Source organism: Lemur catta, chromosome 1 (assembly GCF_020740605.2).
Source record: "Lemur catta isolate mLemCat1 chromosome 1, mLemCat1.pri, whole genome shotgun sequence".
NCBI classification, from domain to species: domain Eukaryota; kingdom Metazoa; phylum Chordata; class Mammalia; order Primates; family Lemuridae; genus Lemur; species Lemur catta.
Genome location: NC_059128.1, coordinates 273,956,512 through 273,979,149, shown reverse-complemented (window position 1 = coordinate 273,979,149; position 22,638 = coordinate 273,956,512). Strand labels below are relative to the sequence as shown.

The window sequence follows — 22,638 nt, the reverse complement described above, 5'->3', positions numbered from 1 at the left end:
CAGTGAGTTGTTTACTGCTGAAATGATAAAAGAAGTGCTATTTGAGGCATTTGATAAATGTAAGCTCTAGCTTAGGCTTTACTAAAACTTTGAGCTTTGTTACTGTTGTTGAGACAGGGTCTCACTCTGTCACTCAGGCTGAAGTGCAGTGGCACAGTGGTCTCCAGCCTTTTTGGCACAAGAGACTCATTTGATGGAAGACAATTTTTCCACAGGGGCTGGGGATGGTTGGGAATGAAACCATTTTCATTATGTTTATTGTGCACTTTATTTCTAGTACTATTACATTGTAATATGTAATGAAATAATTATACAACTCACTATAATGCAGACTCAGTGGGAGCCCTAAGCGTGTTTTCCTGCAACTAGGCAGTCCTGTATGTGGGTGATGGGAGACAGTGACTGATCTGACAGGAGGCGGTGCTCAGGTGGTGATGCGGTGCTCACGTGGTGATGCGATGGATGTGGAACAGCTGTAAGTACAGATGAAGCTTCGTTCCCTCACCTGCTGCTCACCTCCTGCTGTGCAGCCTGGTACTGGTCCACAGCCCAGGGGTTGGAGACTGCAACAGTGGGGCAGTCATAAGCTGTAATCACAAAGTCCTGGGCTCCAGGGGTCTTCCCATTTCAGCCTTCCAAAGTGCTGGGATAACAGGCTTGCACCCGCTCAGCTAGAGTATACCTTTTATGATGTATGTCATATATTTATGAATCATGCAGTATTGGTATTTTTTAGAATTGTGTTTAAGTTGAAATATTTTAAATTGTTTCTTAGTTTCTTACTGATTTATGTTACTTCAGAGATTCCTGTTTTTTGATTGTTTTTCAGTTAGCACATTTTTCAAGGAGAATTTTTTTTTATTATGTTGGTAAGTGAAATAATGAAGAATCAGGACCTTATTTATTTAAAGAATCCCTTTATTAAAATGAATTTCTTCGTTAATATCTTAGTGTTTTCCCATTTTCTGTATCTTAATATTATTTATGGAAAAATTCTCTACTTTCTACTTAGAGTGGTCCTTATGTTGATTATATCTGACATTCTATGCCTTTTCTGAAATCATTGTTACTCGGATCTATAGTCTGTCCTATTGCATCTATAGTATTCAAAAGCTGTGAAAATTATCTGTTAACATTTAGGATACGCTGCCTAGTTGGGCTGTTTACTCTGGGAAAGGGGACTTTTGTTCTTTAGGCTAGCCTCTTAGGGAGTGGTCTAGTAAAGGTCCATATCCTACGGGTCCATATTTGAAATACTGACATCAGTTGGAAAGAATGAAAATGTGATGCATATGAAATTGATAATAGGAATCCCTGAAACTTAGCTCAGGATAGCTTTTTAGAAGTCCCAGGTGATTGTGTGCCTATGATTAAACAAAATAAAAATAAGAATTTAAGAAGCTAGGTAAAAGCTTCTTAATGTCAGGATTTTATCTTCTAACCCTCTGTGGACTGTCTTTATGTCTTGGTTGGATTTAAACCTTTGGGGGAAGGAGTATAAATATGTGGTTAAGTCTCCTGAAAGCACCTGATTACTGAAGATTTATTGTTGTGAGATTTGTTAAATTTGTTTAGTAATGGGCTGTTTTTACTTGTGACTAAATAAAATTGTGAATTCCTATATTAGCATTACAAATTATTGGGACTTTATAATGGTATTTTAAGTGTCTTGCCTGATTTTCATACATCTGTGTTTCTCCAAATGAACCTTAGAATTATTTGAAGTTCTTCCAAATCTCGGTGAGATTTGGATTGAAATTACATTAAAATATTTATGAGGTGATAGTGTTGCCATATTCAGTTCAGGAACACACGTATGTTTGTTTCTATTCAGATCATTTTTATTTCTTTGTTACAGGTTTTGAAGATTTCTTAATGTTTTCGCCTCTAGGTTCATGATTTGTTTTTTTGTTTGTTTTTTTTTTTTTTTTTTTTTTTTTTTGTAATTTTAATATGATCTTTTCCCACTGTGTTTTCTAGGGGGTGATGAAGATATATCAGAAAAGTGGCTTTTGCTTACTAGCCAAATTGTTAAACTTTTGTTTCCAAAAGTTTGTTGTTCTTTTAGTTAATAGATTGCAGTGATCTTTGTAGAACAGGGAAAGTTGACCTCTAAATTTACCTTTTATGGTTTTTTTTCCTTGTTTTTTTTTTTTTTTTTTGTAGCTCTTTTCACTTATGGATATGAAACCTCCCATCTCTAGAGCCAAGATGATTCTCATCACTAAAGCTGCTATTAAAGCTATTAAGGTAAGAATAAAATAAATGTATTCAATTTGAGAAATGTTTTTGAAATTTTGAAAATGTTACTGTTAAACATACGAGAATTCATCTTGTGAATTAGTTCAGGCCTAAATCAAAGAGCACTAACTAGTTTTTGCTTAAGGTACCTGATGATACCGACATTTGCGTTTTATAATATTGTTTCAAAGCAGTTTTTTCCTTCATTTCTTTCTTTTTTGGGAGGGAGGGTGAACAGAGTCTCGCTCTGTTGCCCAGGCTAGAGTGCCATGGTGTCAGCCTAGCTCACAGCAACCTCAAACTCCTGGGCTCAAGCGATCCTCCTGCCTCAGCCTCCCAAGTAGCTGGGACTACAGGCATGCGCCACCATGCCTGGCTAATTTTTCCTATATATATTTTTAGTTGTCCGGTTAATTTCTTTCTATTTTTAGTAGAGACAGGATCTTGCTCTTGCTCAGGCTGGTCTCGAACTCCTGAGCTCAAATGATCCACCCACCTCAGCCTCCCAGAGTGCTAGGATTACAGGCGTGAGCCACTGCACCCGGCCCCTTCATTTCTTTTAATCTTTGTAATAAACCCGCTGAGTATTTAGCTTCATTTTTATTTAAAAAAAAAAAAAAAAGACAAAACTTGAGCTGTGTGAAATTAAATGTCTTACCCAAGATCACACTTTAATGAATGGCTCATTTTAGAAATTATGTTGGAGTTCTGATTCCATTGGTCTTGTCCTTCTCATAAAGTTGTCTGATATCCTGCTTTATGGAGGTTTATTGATTTAAAATCTTAAAGGACCTTCTGTTTTGGGGAATTTTTGTAGTTTTCTGTTTTAATTTATTCCTTTCTGATTTAAGACATTTTTAGTTAATTATGGATTACTTCTTATGGTTCATTCAGTATTATCTTGATAATTATTTGAATTATACAGATTTCAAGGTTTTTAAGTATTTTCTAATAAAAGGAAATGTAGAAATATGTAAACTTGACAGTAATTTTCTTTTACTTTTCAGCTTTATAAGCACGTAGTTCAAATAGTAGAAAAGTTCATCAAAAAGGTAACTATTGAGTTATTACCTTATTTTAGTTATGCACATTTTTAATTTACTTTGTAAATTGTAATTTAGGTGCTTGCTTCTAAAGCCACTCTACAAAAAAGTAGTCATTAGAGGTTCTTTTTAATCACTAGAAGTTTAAGAACACATTTATAGCAGTACCATGGATTGAACACCTACTGTGTGCTTAGCACTCAACTTATAACAGGGTTTTTTCCCTGTTGGACAGGACCCTTCCCTAAACCTGAAGTGCTTGTTCTCTGCCCCTTGCCTGGTCTATTCTTGAGTCTTGAGTATTTCAGATGAAATTATTTCTTAGGGTTTTCCAGCTTTTTCCTGCTCTATCAGAATTAAACTGTTCTTTCAGTTCTGTAGTTGTCTATTGTTTTATGACTGTGTGACTGGCACACATCGGTCTTAGTAGAGGACTGAGAACATCTTTCTTTTAACTCCTGACCTGAAGTTGTGACATGTAGTACATCTTAATAAATGTTCATAGAAATGTCTCTGAAACATGGCCTTTGCATACTGGCTTAGGGATAAAAGTTAGAGGTCCAGCAGACGAAAGACATGGTTAGTAAAAGCTTTTCATAGTACCTAATCAAAGTATAAAATAAATGAAGTGGAAAAAATTTAAATTACCTACATGCCACTTCCTTCTAATTACTGCAGTACTTATGTTTGGATAAGTACTTATTTACGTACACATACATTTACAAAAGGAAAAATAGAGACAATATTGGCTGTTAATTCCTAGATGTAGAATTGTTTGATCAGGTGAGACTTTGCTTTTATTGCTAAATTGTCATCCATAAAGGGTTGTGCCTGTGTCCACTACCAACAGAAATATATGTAGGTGCCTATTTCTCTGCTATTCTTTTAATCTTTGTCAATTAATGATTGGCCAGAAATGACTTCGCCCTTTTAATTTACTTATCTTTAATTCAGTTTATTAATTTAATTTATTTCTCTGGCATTATGCCTTAATAGAATTGAAATTGATGTATATTTATATTATACATCAATAATTATTATATTTTTTTATAATTTTAAAAGATAAAAATTAACTTTTTGAGCAGGATGAATTGGAGTAGACACTATCATAATAAATGAATTTATATGGAAGTACCTTAGGGATTGATAATGTCAATTCTGAGACATTGTGTGTAGGGAGGTAGAGGAATCAGAAGGGTAAAATCTTAGGGATCTGAATTATCAAGAGAATGTTCTGTATAGATGTGGGAAATTTGACAAGTTAGCCAATTAGAGAGCTAAAACATTCGATTAATTTTTAAACAGAGGCAATAATTGGATGGCTATATAAAGAGTTTTATAAATGTGAGATTAATGGGTGTCAAATTGTGACTTTGTATTTCTTGTACTGACTTTACAACTTTGTCCTTGTAGTGTAAACCAGAATACAAGGTTCCGGGATTATATGTAATTGACTCAATTGTGCGGCAGTCTCGTCATCAGTTTGGAACCGATAAAGATGTTTTTGGGCCCAGATTCTCTAAAAACATAACTGCCACATTCCAATACTTATATCTTTGTCCATCTGAAGATAAGGTATTATCTTAATAATTTTCAAATTAAAGCTTGTACTCTTGTTGGTTTTGTTTCTATATTCATTTAAATGTATGTTGGCTATTTGAAGCCTACTGTTTTACTAAATAAGATCTTCATGTAGCGATCTCTGTGAGCTTGAAATAAAACTCAATTTTTTTCTTCAGTAGTCACTTTATATTAATCTATTGTGAAGTCCTTCAGGAGTGTTGTTGAAATATGAAACGAACCAAATTTATAGAATCAAAGAAGGAAGTGGGTGGTTACCAGGGACTGAGCGAAGGAGGAAATGGGGAATTGCTAATCAACAGGAATAACATTTCAGTTAAGCAAGATGAGTAAGTTCAAGATGTTCGCTGAGTAACATTGTACCTATAGTTAGCAGTTGTCAAACACTGAAAAATCTGTTAAGAGGATAGTGTCAGATTAAGTGTTCTTACCACAATAAAATAAAAAATTAAAAAAATACATGAAAGGAGCATCATCTGCTTTAAAGACGATATTAGAAAGATGTGCTTGTGTCACTAGTGATGGAGAAATTCTGCAGTAGAGGAAGGCGATGCTCATCTCAGATTGTTGCTTATTCCAGCTGGTTTTACAGTATACTACACAAAGGTAGAAAAACATTACAGATACAGTAACTGAACTATAAACAGCTGGGAGAATTATACTGGTAAACATACTTGGAATAATGAAGAATGGAGACGTTTACAATAAATGGCATGTAAACTTGAGTGTTATAAATTCTGTGTTTATATTCTTTGTTCCTGTGGGGAAAATGTACCAAAAAGCCAAGATGATTCCTTGAGTAGTAAATAAAAGTTGTGTCCATGAATAAAACATCTTCTCTGGGTCTCCTTCATATTTACTTGGCACAAAACAACTTAGATTACAGACCATTTACTTAAATACTGTAGCTGTTATGAGTATCCTGAAGAAATTCTCTTTCATTTCATTTACTTCTCTAAGATAACTGTTTTGTCAGTGATGGAGTTTATTTGTAACTGGAAGTAAAATATAATGAAAACATTAAATAATATATTTTTATTCCCTAGGTCTATATTACATCTCTGTTTCTTACTCTAGATTATACCACTGAAGAAAGGCTAACTAGAGTAGTTTAACCAGGTTGTAATTCTGATGGATTTTATGAAACAGGCTCAATATGGAAATGTTAGCTTCTAGGGGGGTTTTCTCTCTTTTTGTAAGAGGTATAATGTGTAATTTATGCAAATATTTATTGTATATTCATGTTTTCTCACACATAACAGAGTAAAATAGTTCGTGTGCTGAACCTTTGGCAAAAAAATGGAGTATTCAAAATTGAAATTATTCAACCTCTTTTGGACATGGCAGCAGGAACCAGTAATGCTGCCCCAGTAGCAGAAAATGTTACCAATAATGAAGGTATGGTCAAGTACATCTGTGAGCTTAGATAATGGTATAACTTTTTGTATATGAAAGGTTTAGAGTCTGTCTATATTGGTGGAATTTTTCTATAAGAAGGAAACTTGAACCTACATCATAAAAGGTATGATTTTTCTCTCCATAATTCCTATTTCTAATAAAAATACTCTTTTCTGATACTTGTTACAAGCTCTAGTACCACAGACTATATATTTTACTATATGTTAAACTAGATGGAATTTGATTTTAGCAAATAAGCTCAATGGAGTAAAAAAGATTAACTTGTAGGTTAATATTTTCTTAGGCCTTAATGCCCTTTTCTTTTTTATTCGTTTTTAGGGTCACCACCACCTCCAGTAAAAGTCTCTTCAGAACTCCCACAAGCCACTCCAAACTCTGTACCAACTGTACCACAGTTGCCCAGCTCTGATGCTTTTGCTGCCGTAGCTCAACTTTTTCAGTCAACTCAAGGCCAACAGGTAAACTATTTATTCTAAGGTTAAATCGTTTGCAGGGTTAGGTACTATTGTCAGTTCCTGTTTTCCATTTCTCATTAATGAACACATTTAAGGGAGAAAATATGTCTACTTTTCAACTGGAAAAGTCTTCATGGGGAAGGTAATGACATAGGGGTAATAGGGAAAATGTGAAAGTGAAAAACAAGAGAGCACCACACTGAGAAATGGCAGTACCTCTTTCAAGAGAACTTCAGAACTGCTGAGTGGCTGCTGTTGCTCACAATTCTAGCATTTCTGATTGATTTCAAAATGATTTAGATCAGAGAGAATTTTTCCATTTTTCTAGAAAACTTATATTTTACCTTGTTCACAATTTAGTGTATTTTCTCTTTTTGACCATTATTTTATATCATTTAATTTGTCAGTATACATTTTTAAACTTGCGTGACACATATATCTCTGATGTATTCATTCACAACAAACTTAACCATTAATAAAAGGAGGAATTTTTTTTCCCAGTTTATTGTGCGTATGCTATTTTGAGTCACCCTTAAGATTTTGTTTTACGTGAATCAACTTTTGATACTATGATTATACTGTGTTGTGTGTCGTCTTCCCATTCTTTAAGCTTCAGCAGATCCTTCAGACTTTTCAGCAACCTCCAAAACCACAGTCTCCTGCTCTTGACAATGCTGTAATGGCTCAGGTTCAGGCTATCACAGCTCAGTTAAAGACAACTCCTACACAACCACCTGAACAAAAAGCTGCTTTCCCCCCACCTGAACAAAAAACTGCATTTGACAAGGTATGCTTCTCTCACATAACCCACCCTACTGTTTCTACCACTCAACGTGGATTGTGGAAGTTATCCCTTCTGTATTTTTTTGTGAGTTATTTTGTGGTTTGAGGTATTTTATCCCCTCAACATCAAAACATTGATTATTTTTCCTGGTTTTAAATGTAATATATACTCATTGCAAAAATTTTCAGGGAGTAAAGGAAACTAAAAAGAAGAAAATTCTTCATTTAACCCCATACTTGGAGATTACTATGATAACATTCTGTTGTATATCTTTTCAGAATTAATTTCTTATGGTTATATGCTTTTCTGTAATTGGTCATAATACATACCCACTAGTTTTGGTCTTAATGCTCTTGTCTCTTATTGTTAAGATTAGTGGATTTCAATCCATATTTATACTGAATGCATATAATCTGTAGTATTCCATTACATGAACATGCTACAATTTAGCCATTCCACTACTGATAGTCATTTAAATTACTTTCAAGTTTTTTTGTGTTAAAAAAACCTTAGTTACCATATCTGTAACATGAGGGTTTGGGTTGTTTCAGTGTTTCAACTGTTCTTTTAGGCCTTTATGGTTCCTTAGGCATGTTTAGGAAGCCCCCACCATGGATATAGGTATGCTGAACATGCACAGCTGAGAGCCTCGTGTTCAAATTTTAATCCAGACAGCTCCACTCTTGCCTCTTTTAGAGAAACTTTATTGCTGATATTCCAAATTAAAAATCTATGTGGTAATTATGGTTTTCATTATATCTTGTTTTATTAATGACTACTCATTAAACGAACGTTGAATGAATTTTTTGAGTAAGAAAAGCAATACATGCTTGTAGGGGGAAAAACAGAATAATACGAAACTTATAAAGGAAAAAGGGAAGCAATCCCACATTACAGTTTGAACATATTTGTTTGTGTTCTTTGAAACCTATTTCCATGCACATGTGAACATAAATTCTTATATATGTGGTTTTATTAATTTTTTTCTGTGTTGTGATTAGGAAGACTCTGATCACTATTAAAAAAATTCTATGTTATAGTAGTTTCATATTTTTATTTATGTTTTTCTCTTTAGTCCCTCTGGAATCTATTTTAGAATATGGTTCAAAATAGTTGAATCTTTACATTTTTGAAAATAAGCAGTTCTCCCTCGCTGCTTTTTCATACACACATTCCCATATGTTTTCTTATTTTATCTCTCTGGACACTGGTTCTGTCCCACTAATATATTTATTTCTGCATCATAACAGTTGAAATACTTGTAACATACATACTATATATATTTCATTTTGAGGTGTCCTTCCCACACACACACACACACACACACACACATACCTCCCCCTCCCCATACACACTCATATTCTTTTTCAAACTTTTTGTGGCTATTCTTAGTGATTTGTATTAGGAGTCTCCAGAGAAACAGAACCAATAATTATATCTATATCTGTTGTCTAGATAGAAAGAAAGAAAGAGAGATTTATCTTAAGAAATTGGCTCACGTAATTGTTGGGGCTGGCAAATTTGAAATTGTAGGGGCAAGTCAGCAGGCTGGACATTCAGGTAAGAGTTAACATTTGCAGGCCTGAGTCTGAATTCCACAGGGCAGCAGACTAAAAACTCAGGCAAGGTTTCTATATTGCAGTTATGAGGAGAATTCCTTCTTCAGGAAACCTTAGTTCTTATTCTTAAGCCCTTCAAATGATTGGGTAGGGCCCACTCATTATGGAGGGCAATCTGTTTTACTCATAGTCTGCTGATTTAAATGTTAATCCCATCTAAAATATGCCTTCATAATAAAATCTAGATTAGTGTTTGACCAAACAACTGGGCAGTATATAACCTAGCCAGATTGACACGTAAAATTAACCATTACAGCATACTTTTCCAGATGTTAGAATTCCTTTGAATTTATCTGTGAATTTTAGGAAGTAATGACAGCTTCTCATACAGAATCTCCATTTATTAAAATCTCTTACAATTTTCTTTTAAGTTGAATTGTAATTCTAGTGTTAACCTTAAATCAGTTGGCCAATGTTTGTCAGTTATGCCTAGTTTAGAAAAGGGAATTCTGTAAAAACATTTAATCGCTTGGCCTAGAATGACAAAGAAAACACAAGTTAGCTCTATCCCAAAACACTCTGAACACTTGGTTTAATCCTATATATTGTGTTGTCCAAGGAGGCAATTTCCCTTCCTGATTTAGAAATCTGTTGTTCATTAAAGTAAAACTGAAATCTCTAGGCAGAACTATTGTAGAACAGCACAAGTTGTAAAATTTGAGGTTGAAATCCACGAGCAGAATGGACACCAGCTTGAAAGAAAAGATTGCTTGTTGGAGGCCAGGGACTTAGGGCTTTGTAGTCAAAAAGACGAGTCTCCACATCCTGATTCTGCCATCCACTGACTTTAATCTTGATATGTTTCTTACTCACCTGAGCCTTAGTTTGTTTTCCTTGTCTGTGAAGAGACTATTGCCAGCGCAGAGTTCTTGTGATGATGAAGTCTATAATCTACTGAAACACATGAGTAGGTGTCTAATGTGTTTCCTTCCTTTCTGAATACATCTTGTTTTTAAATTGCTGTTCTTCTGGACATGTGATTTCATGAAGAGTCCTGATTTTTTTTTTTTTTTTTAATGAAAGTTTCTGGCAATCTGCAAAGTTTTATGAAAAAAGCTAGTGAACAGGTGGTGAGACTTCTTTGTATCCCTGTCCTATATCGTTCTATTTTATTTTTCTTTTTCATATGGTCATATATTCTTGAGCAAATAGTATATGGACATTTTCTATATGCATTTGTAGTGATCGGATAAGACCGTCTTTCTTTTTACATTTTACAGCTGACTAAAATGTATATCTGTTTTCATGTGCACAAAGTTTTAAAAGTTTTTAGTCTGGGTAAATGGATATTTTAGAAAGGCATGTGTGCTGCTAAAACAATTATGAAATAAACAGAAAACAGAGAAAACAGTCAAAAAGAAAATACTACACTTATAATTTGGGAAGGAAGGCAAAATAAAAAATTGTATCTTTTCCAAAATGGCATTTGTGTAAAAACTGGTTATGTCTATGAACCAGGGTCCTCAGGGGCATGTGGGAAAATGAGATCGTACATGACAGTGTGGTGGAGGTATAGATGGTTGCAAATACATTTTTGTGCAGTTAATCATTCTAAATTTTAAAATGAAATATTGACATTTATTCCAGAAGCTGCTTGATAGATTTGATTATGATGATGAGCCAGAAGCTGTGGAAGAATCAAAGAAAGAAGATGCTGCTGCTGTCACCACGACAGCACCTGCTGCTGCTGTGCCTCCTGTGCCCACCACCACCATGCCCGCTGCCGCTGCCCCCGCTGCTGCCTCCCCTCCTCCTCCACAGGCACCATTGTGAGTTTCTTTTTTTTAATTTCTCAGCAGATACAGAGTTGGTAAAGCACATTCTCAGTAACATTTAGCAGTAAAAACAATTTTCAGTGGAGTCATTGTTTTGTAAAATTTGTGGTATTGTGGATTTTCTCCTAAATGGGGAGGGGATCCTATCAGATTTAGAATAAAAAAATGGCTTTTATGTTGAAATAATGCTGAATATATAAATTAATAAATGGATAAATATATGATTCAATAAAATGTTGATTGCTAATGACTCCTAAACAACATCCTATGTTTCTGTAGTATGAATGTGGCTGAGAATCTTGTGCTTTTGAATGGGTAAAAAGATTACTCACCTTTTTTTAGTGGGTTTCCTGGAGATGGCATGCAGCAGCCAGCATACACACAGCATCAAAATATGGATCAGTTTCAGCCTCGAATGATGGCAATACCACAGGATCCGATGCACCATCAGGTACAAGCATTTTTCTTGCAGTTGAGTTTTAATAAGTCAAGATCTATTAATTATAGCATATGGTTTGCACTTCACAGACCACTATTTAGCTATGTGATTGGCTAAGTAGTACTACAGCTTCAGTAAAAGCTGTTGAGCGTGTAACTGTTTTGAGTTGCTTTTTGTTTTAGTTAAAACAAGGGTGCTAAATATTACATGCTCATATTTTAGTAATAGGTCATTTAGTTAAAATGTTTAGAGAGAGGCCCGGCGCGGTGACTCAATGCCTGTAATCCTAGCACTCTGGAAGGCCGAGGTGGGAGGATCACTTGAGATCAGGAGTTCGAGACCAGCCTGAGCAAGAGCAAGACCCAATCTCTGCTAAAAAATAGAAAGAAATTATATGGACAGCTAAAAATATATATAGAAAAATTAGCCGGGCATAGTGGCACATGCCTGTAGTCCCAGCTACTCGGGAGGCTGAGGCAGTAGGATCACTTGAGCCCAGGAGTTTGAGGTTGCTGTGAGCTAGGCTGACACCATGGCACTCTAGCCCTGGGCAACAGAACGAGACTCTGTCCCAAAAAAAAAAAAAAATGTTCAGAGAGAGATTATGGTTCTATATGAAGAAACTGACCTATTTATTTATACAGCTATTTCCCTTGCAGGGCCCTTTTTTTCTATAAGTTGATTAGATACTTTAAAGAGCTTTCAGTTTTCAACATTCAGGAACATAGTTTGCTTTTGTTTTGTTTTGTTTTTGTCCATACTAATTTGTCCTATCAGGAACATAGTTTTGAAAGCTGCAATAAAAGAAGCATACATGGAACACTGGAGAGTTGCAGAAAGTTAGTAGAGATTTGTTCATCGGATTTGTTCCAGTAAATCCTCTAATTCAGAGTTGGCTATGCATCTAAATTATGGAGGTGAAAGGAGGGGCATTTTTAAAAATCTAGATCCTGGCCCTCCAGTCGTACAGTCATTCTAGTAAATCTGTTTTTTTAATTCTGCAGTGACTGCTTTATGGCCTCAGTTTAGGGTTTTGAGAAATCTGTTTTATATTATTTTGTTACCTATATTGTGTTCAATCCATTCTATGTAGTTGGTAACATGAAAATGATACGGTGAGGCCGGGCGCGGTGGCTCATGGCTGTAATCCTAGCACTCTGGGAGGCCGAGGCCGGTGGATTGCTCGAGGTCAGGAGTTCGAGACCAGCCTGAGCAAGAGCAAGACCCCGTCTCTACTAAAAATAGAAAGAAATTATCTGGCCAACTAAAATATATATAGGAAAAAAAATTAGCCAGGCATGGTGGCACATGCCTGTAGTCCCAGCTACTCGGGAGGCTGAGGCAGTAGGATTGCTTAAGCCCAGGAGTTTGAGATTGCTGTGAGCTAGGCTGATGCCACGGCACTCACTCTAGCCAGGGCAACAAAGTGACACTCTGTCTCAAAAAAAAAGAAAAAAAGAAAATGATACAGTGATTTTAATGACTTATTGATGAATGGAGTTTGAAAATTATTTTGCAAGCCTGTTTAAAATATGAAGAAAGCCTATGAACATATATATATGAACATATATATGTTCAAGTGTTTTAACACTTACTGAAAGTTTATTAGAAAGAATATTTTGTGACTTTTTCATTCTATCACATTGCTTCTTTATGTAAATAAAGCTATTTCTTTGAATATTTAAAACCAAAGCTGTGTGTTCATAATTTTGAAATGAGTTACAGGCTTTTTAACCTGTATACTTGATACATAATGGTTCTTTGGATAAAGATTGTACCTGTGGAAGTTGTTAAACAATGTATTGTTGTAGCTTTTCCTTGATCAAAGCTTATTGAAGATAGTTTTATTTAAAATAACTAAAGATTTTTCAAGTTATTATTATTGGCTATTACTTAAAATCTGCTCATACACTTTCTTTAAAAATGGAAGGTTCCACTTCCTCCTAATGGACAAATGCCAGGATTTGGACTTTTTCCTACACCACCGTTTCCTCCCATGGCTCAGGCTGTGATTCCTCCCACTCCACCAGTGCAGCAGCCTTTCCAAGCTTCTTTTCAGACACAAAATGAACCACTCACTCAGAAGCCACATCAACAGGTAAAATGTCATTCTCAGATTATCGTTTTGGTTGCCATGACTTACATGCAGATTTCTGCTTATTTGCTTGCTATCTTCATTTTTGAATATGAAGAAAGACCTTGGGCACATTAAACCTTTCTCCATGCTTTAAGTTTTTCCTCTAGAAAGTGGACATAATACTACTACCAGCTTCCATAGGGTTCTGTGAGGGTTGAGATACAGAGTGTAGAAGGTTTAACCAGTACCTGCTTCACACCTTAGATGATGGTTATTTAAATGGTATACAACTTAGACCAAATAACTTTCTGAAGTAGAGAAATATTTCTTCTAATTTTGTAAACCATGTAAAAGTTTTTTATTTAAGTGATGGGCAGTCATTATTAAATTAGTAATTTGGTCCCAAGTAACCAAAAGAGAATTGCTGCGGGGCAAGAGATTTTTAATTTAGCATTCCTTAGATTTTGTCCTCTGGCCTTTATTATTTCTGGTTTTCTCATTTTATGATGGCTTTTGTTTTTGGTTTTTAAGGAAATGGAGGTAGAACAACCTTGTATTCAAGAGGTTAAACGGCATATGACTGATAACAGAAAGTCAAGATCTAGGTCAGCATCCAGGTAATTTATAGAAAATGTTTTTCCAACCCTGTATGTCTTAGGAGACAGAGAGTAAATCAAATTGGATTATATTCAATGTTAATAAATAACAGTTGGCATATTTGTATTTCTATTTGTCTGGAGAAGGGGGCAAGAGAAGTATTGAAAAAAAAATCTAAGATCAGCTGTCTTACCTACATTTTTCCCCTCTATTTGAGTTACTCTGATGTCAATGTATACAGTATGTGGTACTAGAAGAATTATATATTGAAAGTTCCTTTATAACTTTATTAGCCTACAAAAGCACAAAGGTCATAGTAATGCTATAATTGGATTACATTTTTGATTGTTGCAGAAAAGAAGGCTTTACTCAAAATGTAAATAAAAATAATGGCAATGTATCTTAACCATTAGCTTCTTACAGATATAATTTAGTATAGTGCCAGAGATACTAAAGATGGGAGACTTTTATAAGTTGTCAATCTTATTTATTTTATTAAATATTTAAATGATGTGTATGCTTTCTAACTTCAGACACTTTAAAATGAATTTCGTGCTATTGTCATTCTTACATAAACATTAAAGTACCTAGCTGTATTTTTTTAAATTAGCATGTGCTTATATTTTCTGTTTTTTCTCTGTCTGCTGTTCATTCTCTCTCCTCATGAAAACATTAGGTCACCAAAAAGGAGACGATCTAGATCTGGTTCTAGATCTCGAAGGTCTCGTCATCGCCGTTCTCGATCTCGGTCCAGAGATAGACGCCGACATTCTCCTCGATCTCGATCCCAAGAAAGACGGGATCGAGAAAAAGAAAGGGAACGTCGGCAAAAAGGCCTTCCTCAAGTCAAACCAGAAACTGCAAGTGGTAACTAAGCGTTTATATTCAAAATTCCTGCATTGTTTTTTCTTATCATGCATGGTTTTAAAATGTCTTATCACTGTTAGCAAAGCCATAAATGAAATGTTACCTTTGTTGATTTTTATTCTAAATATTGGTTTATCATGTCTTATTTGTTTATGCATTGCTTTATACCCTTTTATTTGCTTTTGTACATTAAACTAGCTATAAAGCAGCAGTAAGGAGTGAACCAGACTAATAGTGATGAATGATAACGTGTACATACTTTTGTACTATAAGTTCATTAACTAGCTCTCCTATACACAATGAAAACGAGTTTTTTCTAGAATAATTACTACGCTCTGACTTACGTAAAGATTTATAATTTATAGAATATATTAGTTTGCATTATCTCCTGAATCTCATTAGATGTCTTTAGAATATGTTTAGTAATGTGTGCTAGACGTATTTTTATATAAAACAGTAATTTAAGATTATTAAGATTTTAATTCATAAAATCTTAATAGGGCATGTATAAAATTCCTGACTCTGTAAGGCTTATTACCTAGGATACAGCATAAAAGAAAAACCATAAACTCTCAAGAGTTGGAAAAGGACAGCCACATATAGTTAACAAAGCACTGAATTGGTTGGTAATCAAGAGACGAGCTCAAGTCCTCGTTCTGCTGTTCATTGGCAGGGTGACTAGACAAGTTATATCTTCTCTGGCTTCAGGTTTTATAGGTGAAATCTTTTGTTTTTTCACTCTTACATACCTTTCATGATCCTGGTTCTATTTCTAGAAGTACTATCATAATATTCTAGAGTTTTAAAAATGTATATAGTATTTACTATTTAAACTTGTGGTATCATAATATAACTCATACATATTTTGTGTAATTTTTTTTTAACAGACACTGTGCTGCTAAATTATCTAATGTGGCTATTTTTATTTTAAGTTTGCAGTACTACACTCTGGGTGGGACAGCTGGACAAAAGGACTACTCAGCAGGATGTTGCCAGTCTCTTGGAAGAATTTGGTCCTATCGAATCAATTAATGTGAGTGTTTATTCAGTTATTTAATAACAGTGGACAGATGTGATTAATGTCATTTTATGAAATTAAGAACTTGAGACCTAAGTTACCATTTGCCCAGGTTTATAGCTGTGGCTAGAGTTTAGATGTTCTGTTCCAAAATCTCCACATTTAACATTTCTTAGATAACCAAGTCTTTTTATATAATAAAGCTTGGAGGATTCAATTATCAGTTGAGACCAAATTTGAATTGCAAACTTCCAAGTGAATTTAACCTTTGTAGAGCAATGGCTGGAGGGAAGGGGTTGTTGGGACTGGTTACTTAGTGTTATATCTTGTTGCTCTTCAATTTTGTTAACAATCTTTTGTAATATTAAAATGTTTTGGAGCAGATGATTCCTCCCAGGGGTTGTGCCTATATTGTTATGGTTCATAGGCAAGATGCTTATCGTGCCCTTCAGAAACTGAGCCGAGGAAACTATAAAGTGAACCAGAAATCCATAAAGGTATGGTTTTATAATTCATTTTTTAAAAATATGTAATCATTATGTGGCTTTTTAAAAGCGGTGATTTAGGGCTTAGAAGTGACTATACAGGGGCATTTTCATATGCATCCTTTGCTTTTAAGAGATTATCCCCTTAAAAGAATTTAATTAACATAAAATTTTAAATGTTAAATGCAAGGTAGAATTTTTTTTTCAAATGTAGATGGGCCATCAAAGGTAAATTGGTTAAGTTAGTGTTGTCAGTATGTCATTTAGTAATATGTTTTGTCTTACTCAAAAAATTTGGGTATTCCATGTTTTATTTTTAAATTTTGCTATCAGAATTAACTGTGAAAAAATATTCACCAAAGAGAGAAAAAGACATAGTAGGTACATGAGCATTCTTCCCCTAAGGAGCCAAAGTCGGTGTTGCCTCAGTGTCCTGGCACCCTTTTCTACCCTTGGATTACACTGCCAAAGGATTTTATCTAATGCTGAGTAATTATAAGCCACCCACAGCCTTCAAAAGTGATTCCCAATATGCTGGGCTGTTCAGGGAACTTCAGCCTTACACTGATAAACATTGAGTTTTATGCTGACTGGGTTGGGTGGGAGTTGGTAAGGAGCAAACGCCAGTGAAATTTACATCCTAGGAAAAAGTGGGAATAAAGTAATTAGTTCCATAGTGAGAATAAGGCTTTGAATGAAATCCAGGGATAGCTAGTCTAGATTACTCCCTTGCTGCCCAAATGAGAATGAATAGAATGATAGAGGATAGTGAACTCTCAAAACTTAATACCCTCTTCCTTCCTTCCTTTCTTTTTTATTTCCACTAATGGTGAAATAGATTGCCTGGGCCTTAAACAAAGGAATAAAGGCAGATTATAAGCAGTATTGGGATGTAGAACTTGGTGTTACTTATATTCCATGGGACAAAGTCAAACCTGAGGAACTGGAGAGTTTTTGTGAAGGAGGAATGTTGGACAGTGATACACTTAACCCAGGTAAAGTAGGATTTAATTTCTCTTATAGTTCACTTATTTGCTTGGTAGTACATATGACAAATCAAATGTCCTGTTTATTCTTTGCATTAGGAAGTGATTTTTGAGGATGTTTGTTTGTGACAGGGTCTCTGTGTCACCCAGGCTGGTGTGATCATAGCTCACTACAGATCCTCCCACCTCAGCTTCCCAAGTAGCTGGGACTAGAGGCGTGCACCACCACACCCGGCTAATTTTTCTATTTTGGGTAGAGATAGAGTCTTGCTATGTTGCCCAGGCCAGTCTCACACTCATGGCCTCAAGCGATCCTCCTGCCTGGGCCTGCCAAAGTGCTAGGATTACAGATGTGAGCCACCATGTCTGGCCTGATTATTGAGATTTTAAAAGCACCTCCTATGTGCCAGTCTCTCCATTATAAAGGTAGGATTGAGTAAGGAATGAAACAAATGTGATCTTTGCCCTCAGGTAGTTTATATCTAGTGGAAGAGATGCAAACAAGTGAAATAATTACTGATTATAAGGTTAATTATTAATTACAGAATTAAGGAGATCTTAAGTAGAATCTTTTTTATCTTGATTTTTATCAAGAGATAAAATCAAGATGAAGTAGAATTTTTCATGGTGAAATTAACAAAGCAAATAGATCTTAGACTGAGCATCTTTGATAATTGTGTTTTAATGTAGTGCTTCATTATAATTACTTTGGAAATTTTTAAATGTCCAGAAAAGCAATCTGAAGTAAATATGTAAGATGATAAGTTGCAGTTATTTGTGGGCATAAATATTTTAAAATGCCAGCTTGGCCAGGAAAGATATTGAAGAGGTAGAGAATACAAGAGAATCTCTGAAGCAGGGCCCCAGAGGACAGAGCAGAAAGACAGTTTTCTAGTTTTCACTTGATTAGAAGGTATGTGGAAATAGGTGGAAGGTTATCTAAGTTATTCTTTAATATTAAGTAAGGTTTGTTCAGGAAATGCTGAGTGTTTCATTATCCCCCGCCCCCGTTTTAAATACTTTAATTCAAACAATACATTCTTACAGTTAAGAACATAGACTCTAGAACAAGATGTGGGCCGGGCGTGGTGGCTCACGCCTGTAATCCTAACACTCTAGGAGGCTGAGGCAGGAGTATGGCTCAAGGTCAGGAGTTGGAGACCAGCCTGAGCAAGAGCAAGACCCCATCTCTACTAAAAAATAGAAAGAAATTATATGGACAACTGAAAATATATAGAAAAAATTAGCCAGGCATGGTGGCGCATGCCTGTAGTCCCAATGACTCGGGAGGCTGAGGCAGAAGGATTGCTTGAGCCCAGGAGTTTGAGGTTGCTGTGAGCTAGGCTGACCCCACAGCACTCTAGCCTGGACAACAGAGCGAGACTCTGTGTCCAAAAAAATAAATAAATAAATATATATATATATATATATATATATATATATATATATTCCAGATGTGTCTGGGTTGAATCCATCCCTGCCACACTTACTTAGGAATATGACCTTGGGCAAGTTTTATATTTGCTTTCCTTGTTTGTATAATGAAAATAATAATAGTATCTACTTGTAGATGGTTGTGAGAATTAAATAAGTTAGTATAAATAAAGTGCTTAGGACAGTGCCTGGCGCATAGTAAGCATTCTTTTACGTGTTTTCTCCCATTATCCATTAATTTAGATAATTACTATTTATAAAATCAGCATAGAAATACCTTTAATAATCAGGCTGCTATTATTTTTATAATCAACATTTTTCATTTCTAGTAAACTCTTATTGTTAAATTTCTTTAACTCTTACAGATTGGAAAGGAATTCCTAAGAAGCCTGAAAATGAAGTTGCTCAAAATGGAGGTGCAGAAACCTCACACACAGAACCAGTATCACCCATACCTAAACCTCTGCCTGTACCCGTCCCTCCTATTCCTGTTCCTGCACCTATAACAGTACCACCTCCACAGGTGAGAATATTTGGGACATTATTTAAACTTTTAAGTGTGTGGAAGATCCCTTTCTGAATCTTACTATAGATGTATGTCTAGATTCATAATCAAAAACATGAGTACGTAAATGTCCATATTAGTTTTTCATATTTTGGCAGATTTATTTTTTATAAACTCTTTAACCCGTTCTTTTCCTGAATGTTAATAGAAGCAGAATAAATTTATGCTGCCTTACATCTTTCTAGATTATCCAGTGTTTTACTTTATCATGTACTAGACATGAAGTGAGAACCTATTAGAGTTTCATGTATTCTGCTTACCCTTTTTTTCTTAGTGGATCTTCATTCTTCAGGGACTTTATGTTCTGAAAGAACTGAGATATATACCTAAAAAGCAGCTGCTTTGATGGAAAGGGAGTTTCTTAATGTTCGGTTTGGGTGCTACCGTTACAAAATGTTTTTAATGGATGATTCATATCTATTTAATGGGTAAATTCTAAGTTGAATGCCATTTAACATGAAGATATATTCTTTTTTTTATTATTTTATTTTTTTTCTAAAGACCTGGTCACAGAAGAAGATACATTATATAAAGTCTTTCCTGTCTAGTCAACCAACTTATTAATATTACTTCAAAAGAAAGAATTCAGATTCTAGTAGAACTGGGTTTGATTTCCAGCTCCATTATTTATACTCAGCAATGTGACTTTGGGCGAGTAATCTAACGTCTAAGCTTCATTTTCCTATCTATAAATGTGCAAATTTCTGGGAAGGGGGGTTTGAGGGATGAAGAATTACCTGTTGGGTACAGTGTGCACTATTCTGGTGACAGGTGCACTGAAAGCCCAGACTTCACCACTGTACAATTTATCCATGTAACCAAAAACCACTTGTACCCCTAAATCTTCTGAAATAAAGAGAGATACTCAAACTGACCAGTGATAAATTTCCGCATTTTTTTTAACTTGCATTTTTTTCTTTCCCGGCCTTGGGTCTGGTGTTCTTCCTATATCAGAGTTGTTTTGAGGATTAAATGAGATAATGTATGTTAAGTGCTCAGAATGTTTTCTGTTACATAATAATAATAGCTGAATGATGAATAACCTTTTAGTGAAAATTACAAGTACTTGGCCCATAGTTCTGTGTGTGATCTAGATTTTTTTTTTTGTCTTTCAATAGTTACTTTCCTCAGTTTCTCACATTAAATCTGAATCAGATAAATCTGAGCTATCACAAAAACGGGTGTGTAGTCTGTTGATTTTCTCAATGTAAGGAGAAAATTATATGCTTTGGGTACATACTTAACTGTGATATCTTTTAAATGGACACCCCATGTTGGCAAACTCTTTAGTTGACCTTTTGGATATGTCCTTCTAGCACAGGTTCCAAACAAAATCCAGTGTATATCAGCATTCATTCTCGTTTAAAGAAACCTGACTAATCTGTTAAAATTGATCTTTTTAAAAGAAAAAAGAAGCTAGCATTTATTGGTTGTTTATTAAGTGCCAGGCACTCACACTTAATGTGTATTTATGTGAGGTTAACATTTGGTCATTTTAGCATTTAAATAGCTGATTCAAGGTCACACTGGTGGGGGTGGGGGGACCAGGACCTGTGATCACCACTGTGTAAATTACCAGATAACCTTTATTAGAGCTATATTTCCCAAATTTATTTGATATGGAATATTTTAAAATGTATCGTGATATCAGAACACCAGTAGATGCTTATAAAATATAATGTGAATTTGCTTTCATGAAGTAGAGAGCAAAACTTTGATTTCTGTCAATTGGGGTAAGTATAGGTTAACTACTACCTGCTATCTAATAAAATTTATTGATCTAATGACAAATTTAGAAACCTGTTTTTTTCAACAATAAGATATTTTCTTTGAATACACTCACTATATGAATAGGAAAGTGGTTTCATCTTTATTTCTTTCTTTCTAGGTCCCACCACATCAGCCAGGTCCTCCTGTAGTTGGTGCTCTCCAGCCACCCACTTTCACACCCCCTTTGGGAATTCCCCCACCAGGCTTTGGTCCTGGTGTTCCTCCTCCTCCTCCTCCTCCACCATTTTTGCGCCCAGGATTCAACCCAATGCATTTACCACCAGGTATACTAAGTTGTTTGAGAAGACATTCTTTTAGAGCCTTTAATGAAGTGGTGCACAGCATAAATTGACCTTATTTTTCTTATCCTAGGTTTTCTTCCTCCTGGACCCCCACCTCCTATAACTCCACCGGTATCCATTCCTCCTCCTCACACTCCACCAATAAGCATCCCAAACTGTAAGCATGTTTTTCCTTTGTGTTCACTTGCCCTTTGGAGCTGGGGGTAGGAGGGAAAGTGAACCAGTAATAGAGTCTATAGTATGGCAGAAGAATGTTGACCGGGGAGATGATTAATTATTCAGCTTTACATGTTGATATAATTATATTCCTTAGCCACTATCGCTGGTATAAATGAAGACACTACAAAAGACTTATCTATTGGAAATCCCATTCCAACAGTGGTGTCTGGGGCTAGAGGAAATGCCGAGTCTGGTGACAGTGTGAAAATGTATGGCTCTGCTGTGCCACCTGCTGCACCCACGAATCTGCCCACCCCTCCTGTAACCCAGCCTGTTTCACTTCTTGGTAAGTTGATTTTTTTATCATTAGCTTTTTTTCCCCCTCAAGTTAGGTTTTTTAAAATCAATGCAAATTTTGGTAAAATGTTCTCCCAGACTGATATTTTTTTTGAGGAAGCTCTTCCTCTTAAATACGTGTACTTGGTCTTTACCAAGAGATAACCTCAAAGATGAAATCATGTTTATTTGTCTTGAATAAAAGTTTGGATTTGCATATCTTAATTTGGTATAGAAAAATGATTAACATAGTCTCTATGCAAAGGAATTGGTACAGGGTCCATGATTGACATAACCCTAGTCTCTTATCAGCTTTTGAAGAGATTTCTTTGACAACAGGTTTTTCTGTCTGAGCCAATTTTTATCCACCTTGAAACCCCTGGACTTTGGTAGCATTCTTTGTGTGCTGGCAAAGAAATCACCTTTGATACATTGCAATAAAATGGCATTGTTTTCTGAGTGGTAGTTGCACAGCCTGGGGTACTGCTTTCCCACTCAGCCCTCAGTTTTCTCCTGCTGGAGTTTTATCTGTTCTACTCTTTACCCACAACTTCACTACTGTGATCAAGGGAGGTGTGACTTAGATTGTTTATATCTCTAAGGGGGCTCTCACCCTTACTTGCTTCAGTTATAAGTATATTACATACTTGTTGTAGTAGACCATCTTTTAAATTAATAAATTGTTA

The 22,638-nt window shown here is 35.3% G+C and overlaps 1 protein-coding gene across 3 annotated transcripts in view; it reads left to right on the top strand.

Annotated features, from left to right (window-relative positions):
• The window catches only part of SCAF4 (SR-related CTD associated factor 4), a 59,225-nt gene that overhangs the window by 21,974 nt on the left and 14,613 nt on the right, over positions 1–22,638 (top strand). The window contains exons 2-19 of one of the 3 annotated variants that reach the window (XM_045540539.1): positions 2,167–2,250; positions 3,249–3,293; positions 4,698–4,859; positions 6,128–6,263; positions 6,603–6,742; positions 7,350–7,526; positions 10,730–10,911; positions 11,260–11,368; positions 13,287–13,454; positions 13,965–14,050; positions 14,707–14,897; positions 15,830–15,930; positions 16,299–16,412; positions 17,239–17,395; positions 19,186–19,343; positions 21,274–21,439; positions 21,528–21,614; positions 21,837–21,962. In XM_045540539.1, coding sequence (XP_045396495.1) covers positions 2,167–2,250; positions 3,249–3,293; positions 4,698–4,859; positions 6,128–6,263; positions 6,603–6,742; positions 7,350–7,526; positions 10,730–10,911; positions 11,260–11,368; positions 13,287–13,454; positions 13,965–14,050; positions 14,707–14,897; positions 15,830–15,930; positions 16,299–16,412; positions 17,239–17,395; positions 19,186–19,343; positions 21,274–21,439; positions 21,528–21,614; positions 21,837–21,962 — 2,389 coding nt within the window. Of the gene's footprint in view, positions 1–2,166; positions 2,251–3,248; positions 3,294–4,697; positions 4,860–6,127; positions 6,264–6,602; positions 6,743–7,349; positions 7,527–10,729; positions 10,912–11,259; positions 11,369–13,286; positions 13,455–13,964; positions 14,051–14,706; positions 14,898–15,829; positions 15,931–16,298; positions 16,413–17,238; positions 17,396–19,185; positions 19,344–21,273; positions 21,440–21,527; positions 21,615–21,770; positions 21,963–22,638 lie in introns of all 3 variants that reach the window. The other 2 variants (XM_045540537.1, XM_045540538.1) reach the window with 2 other exon arrangements.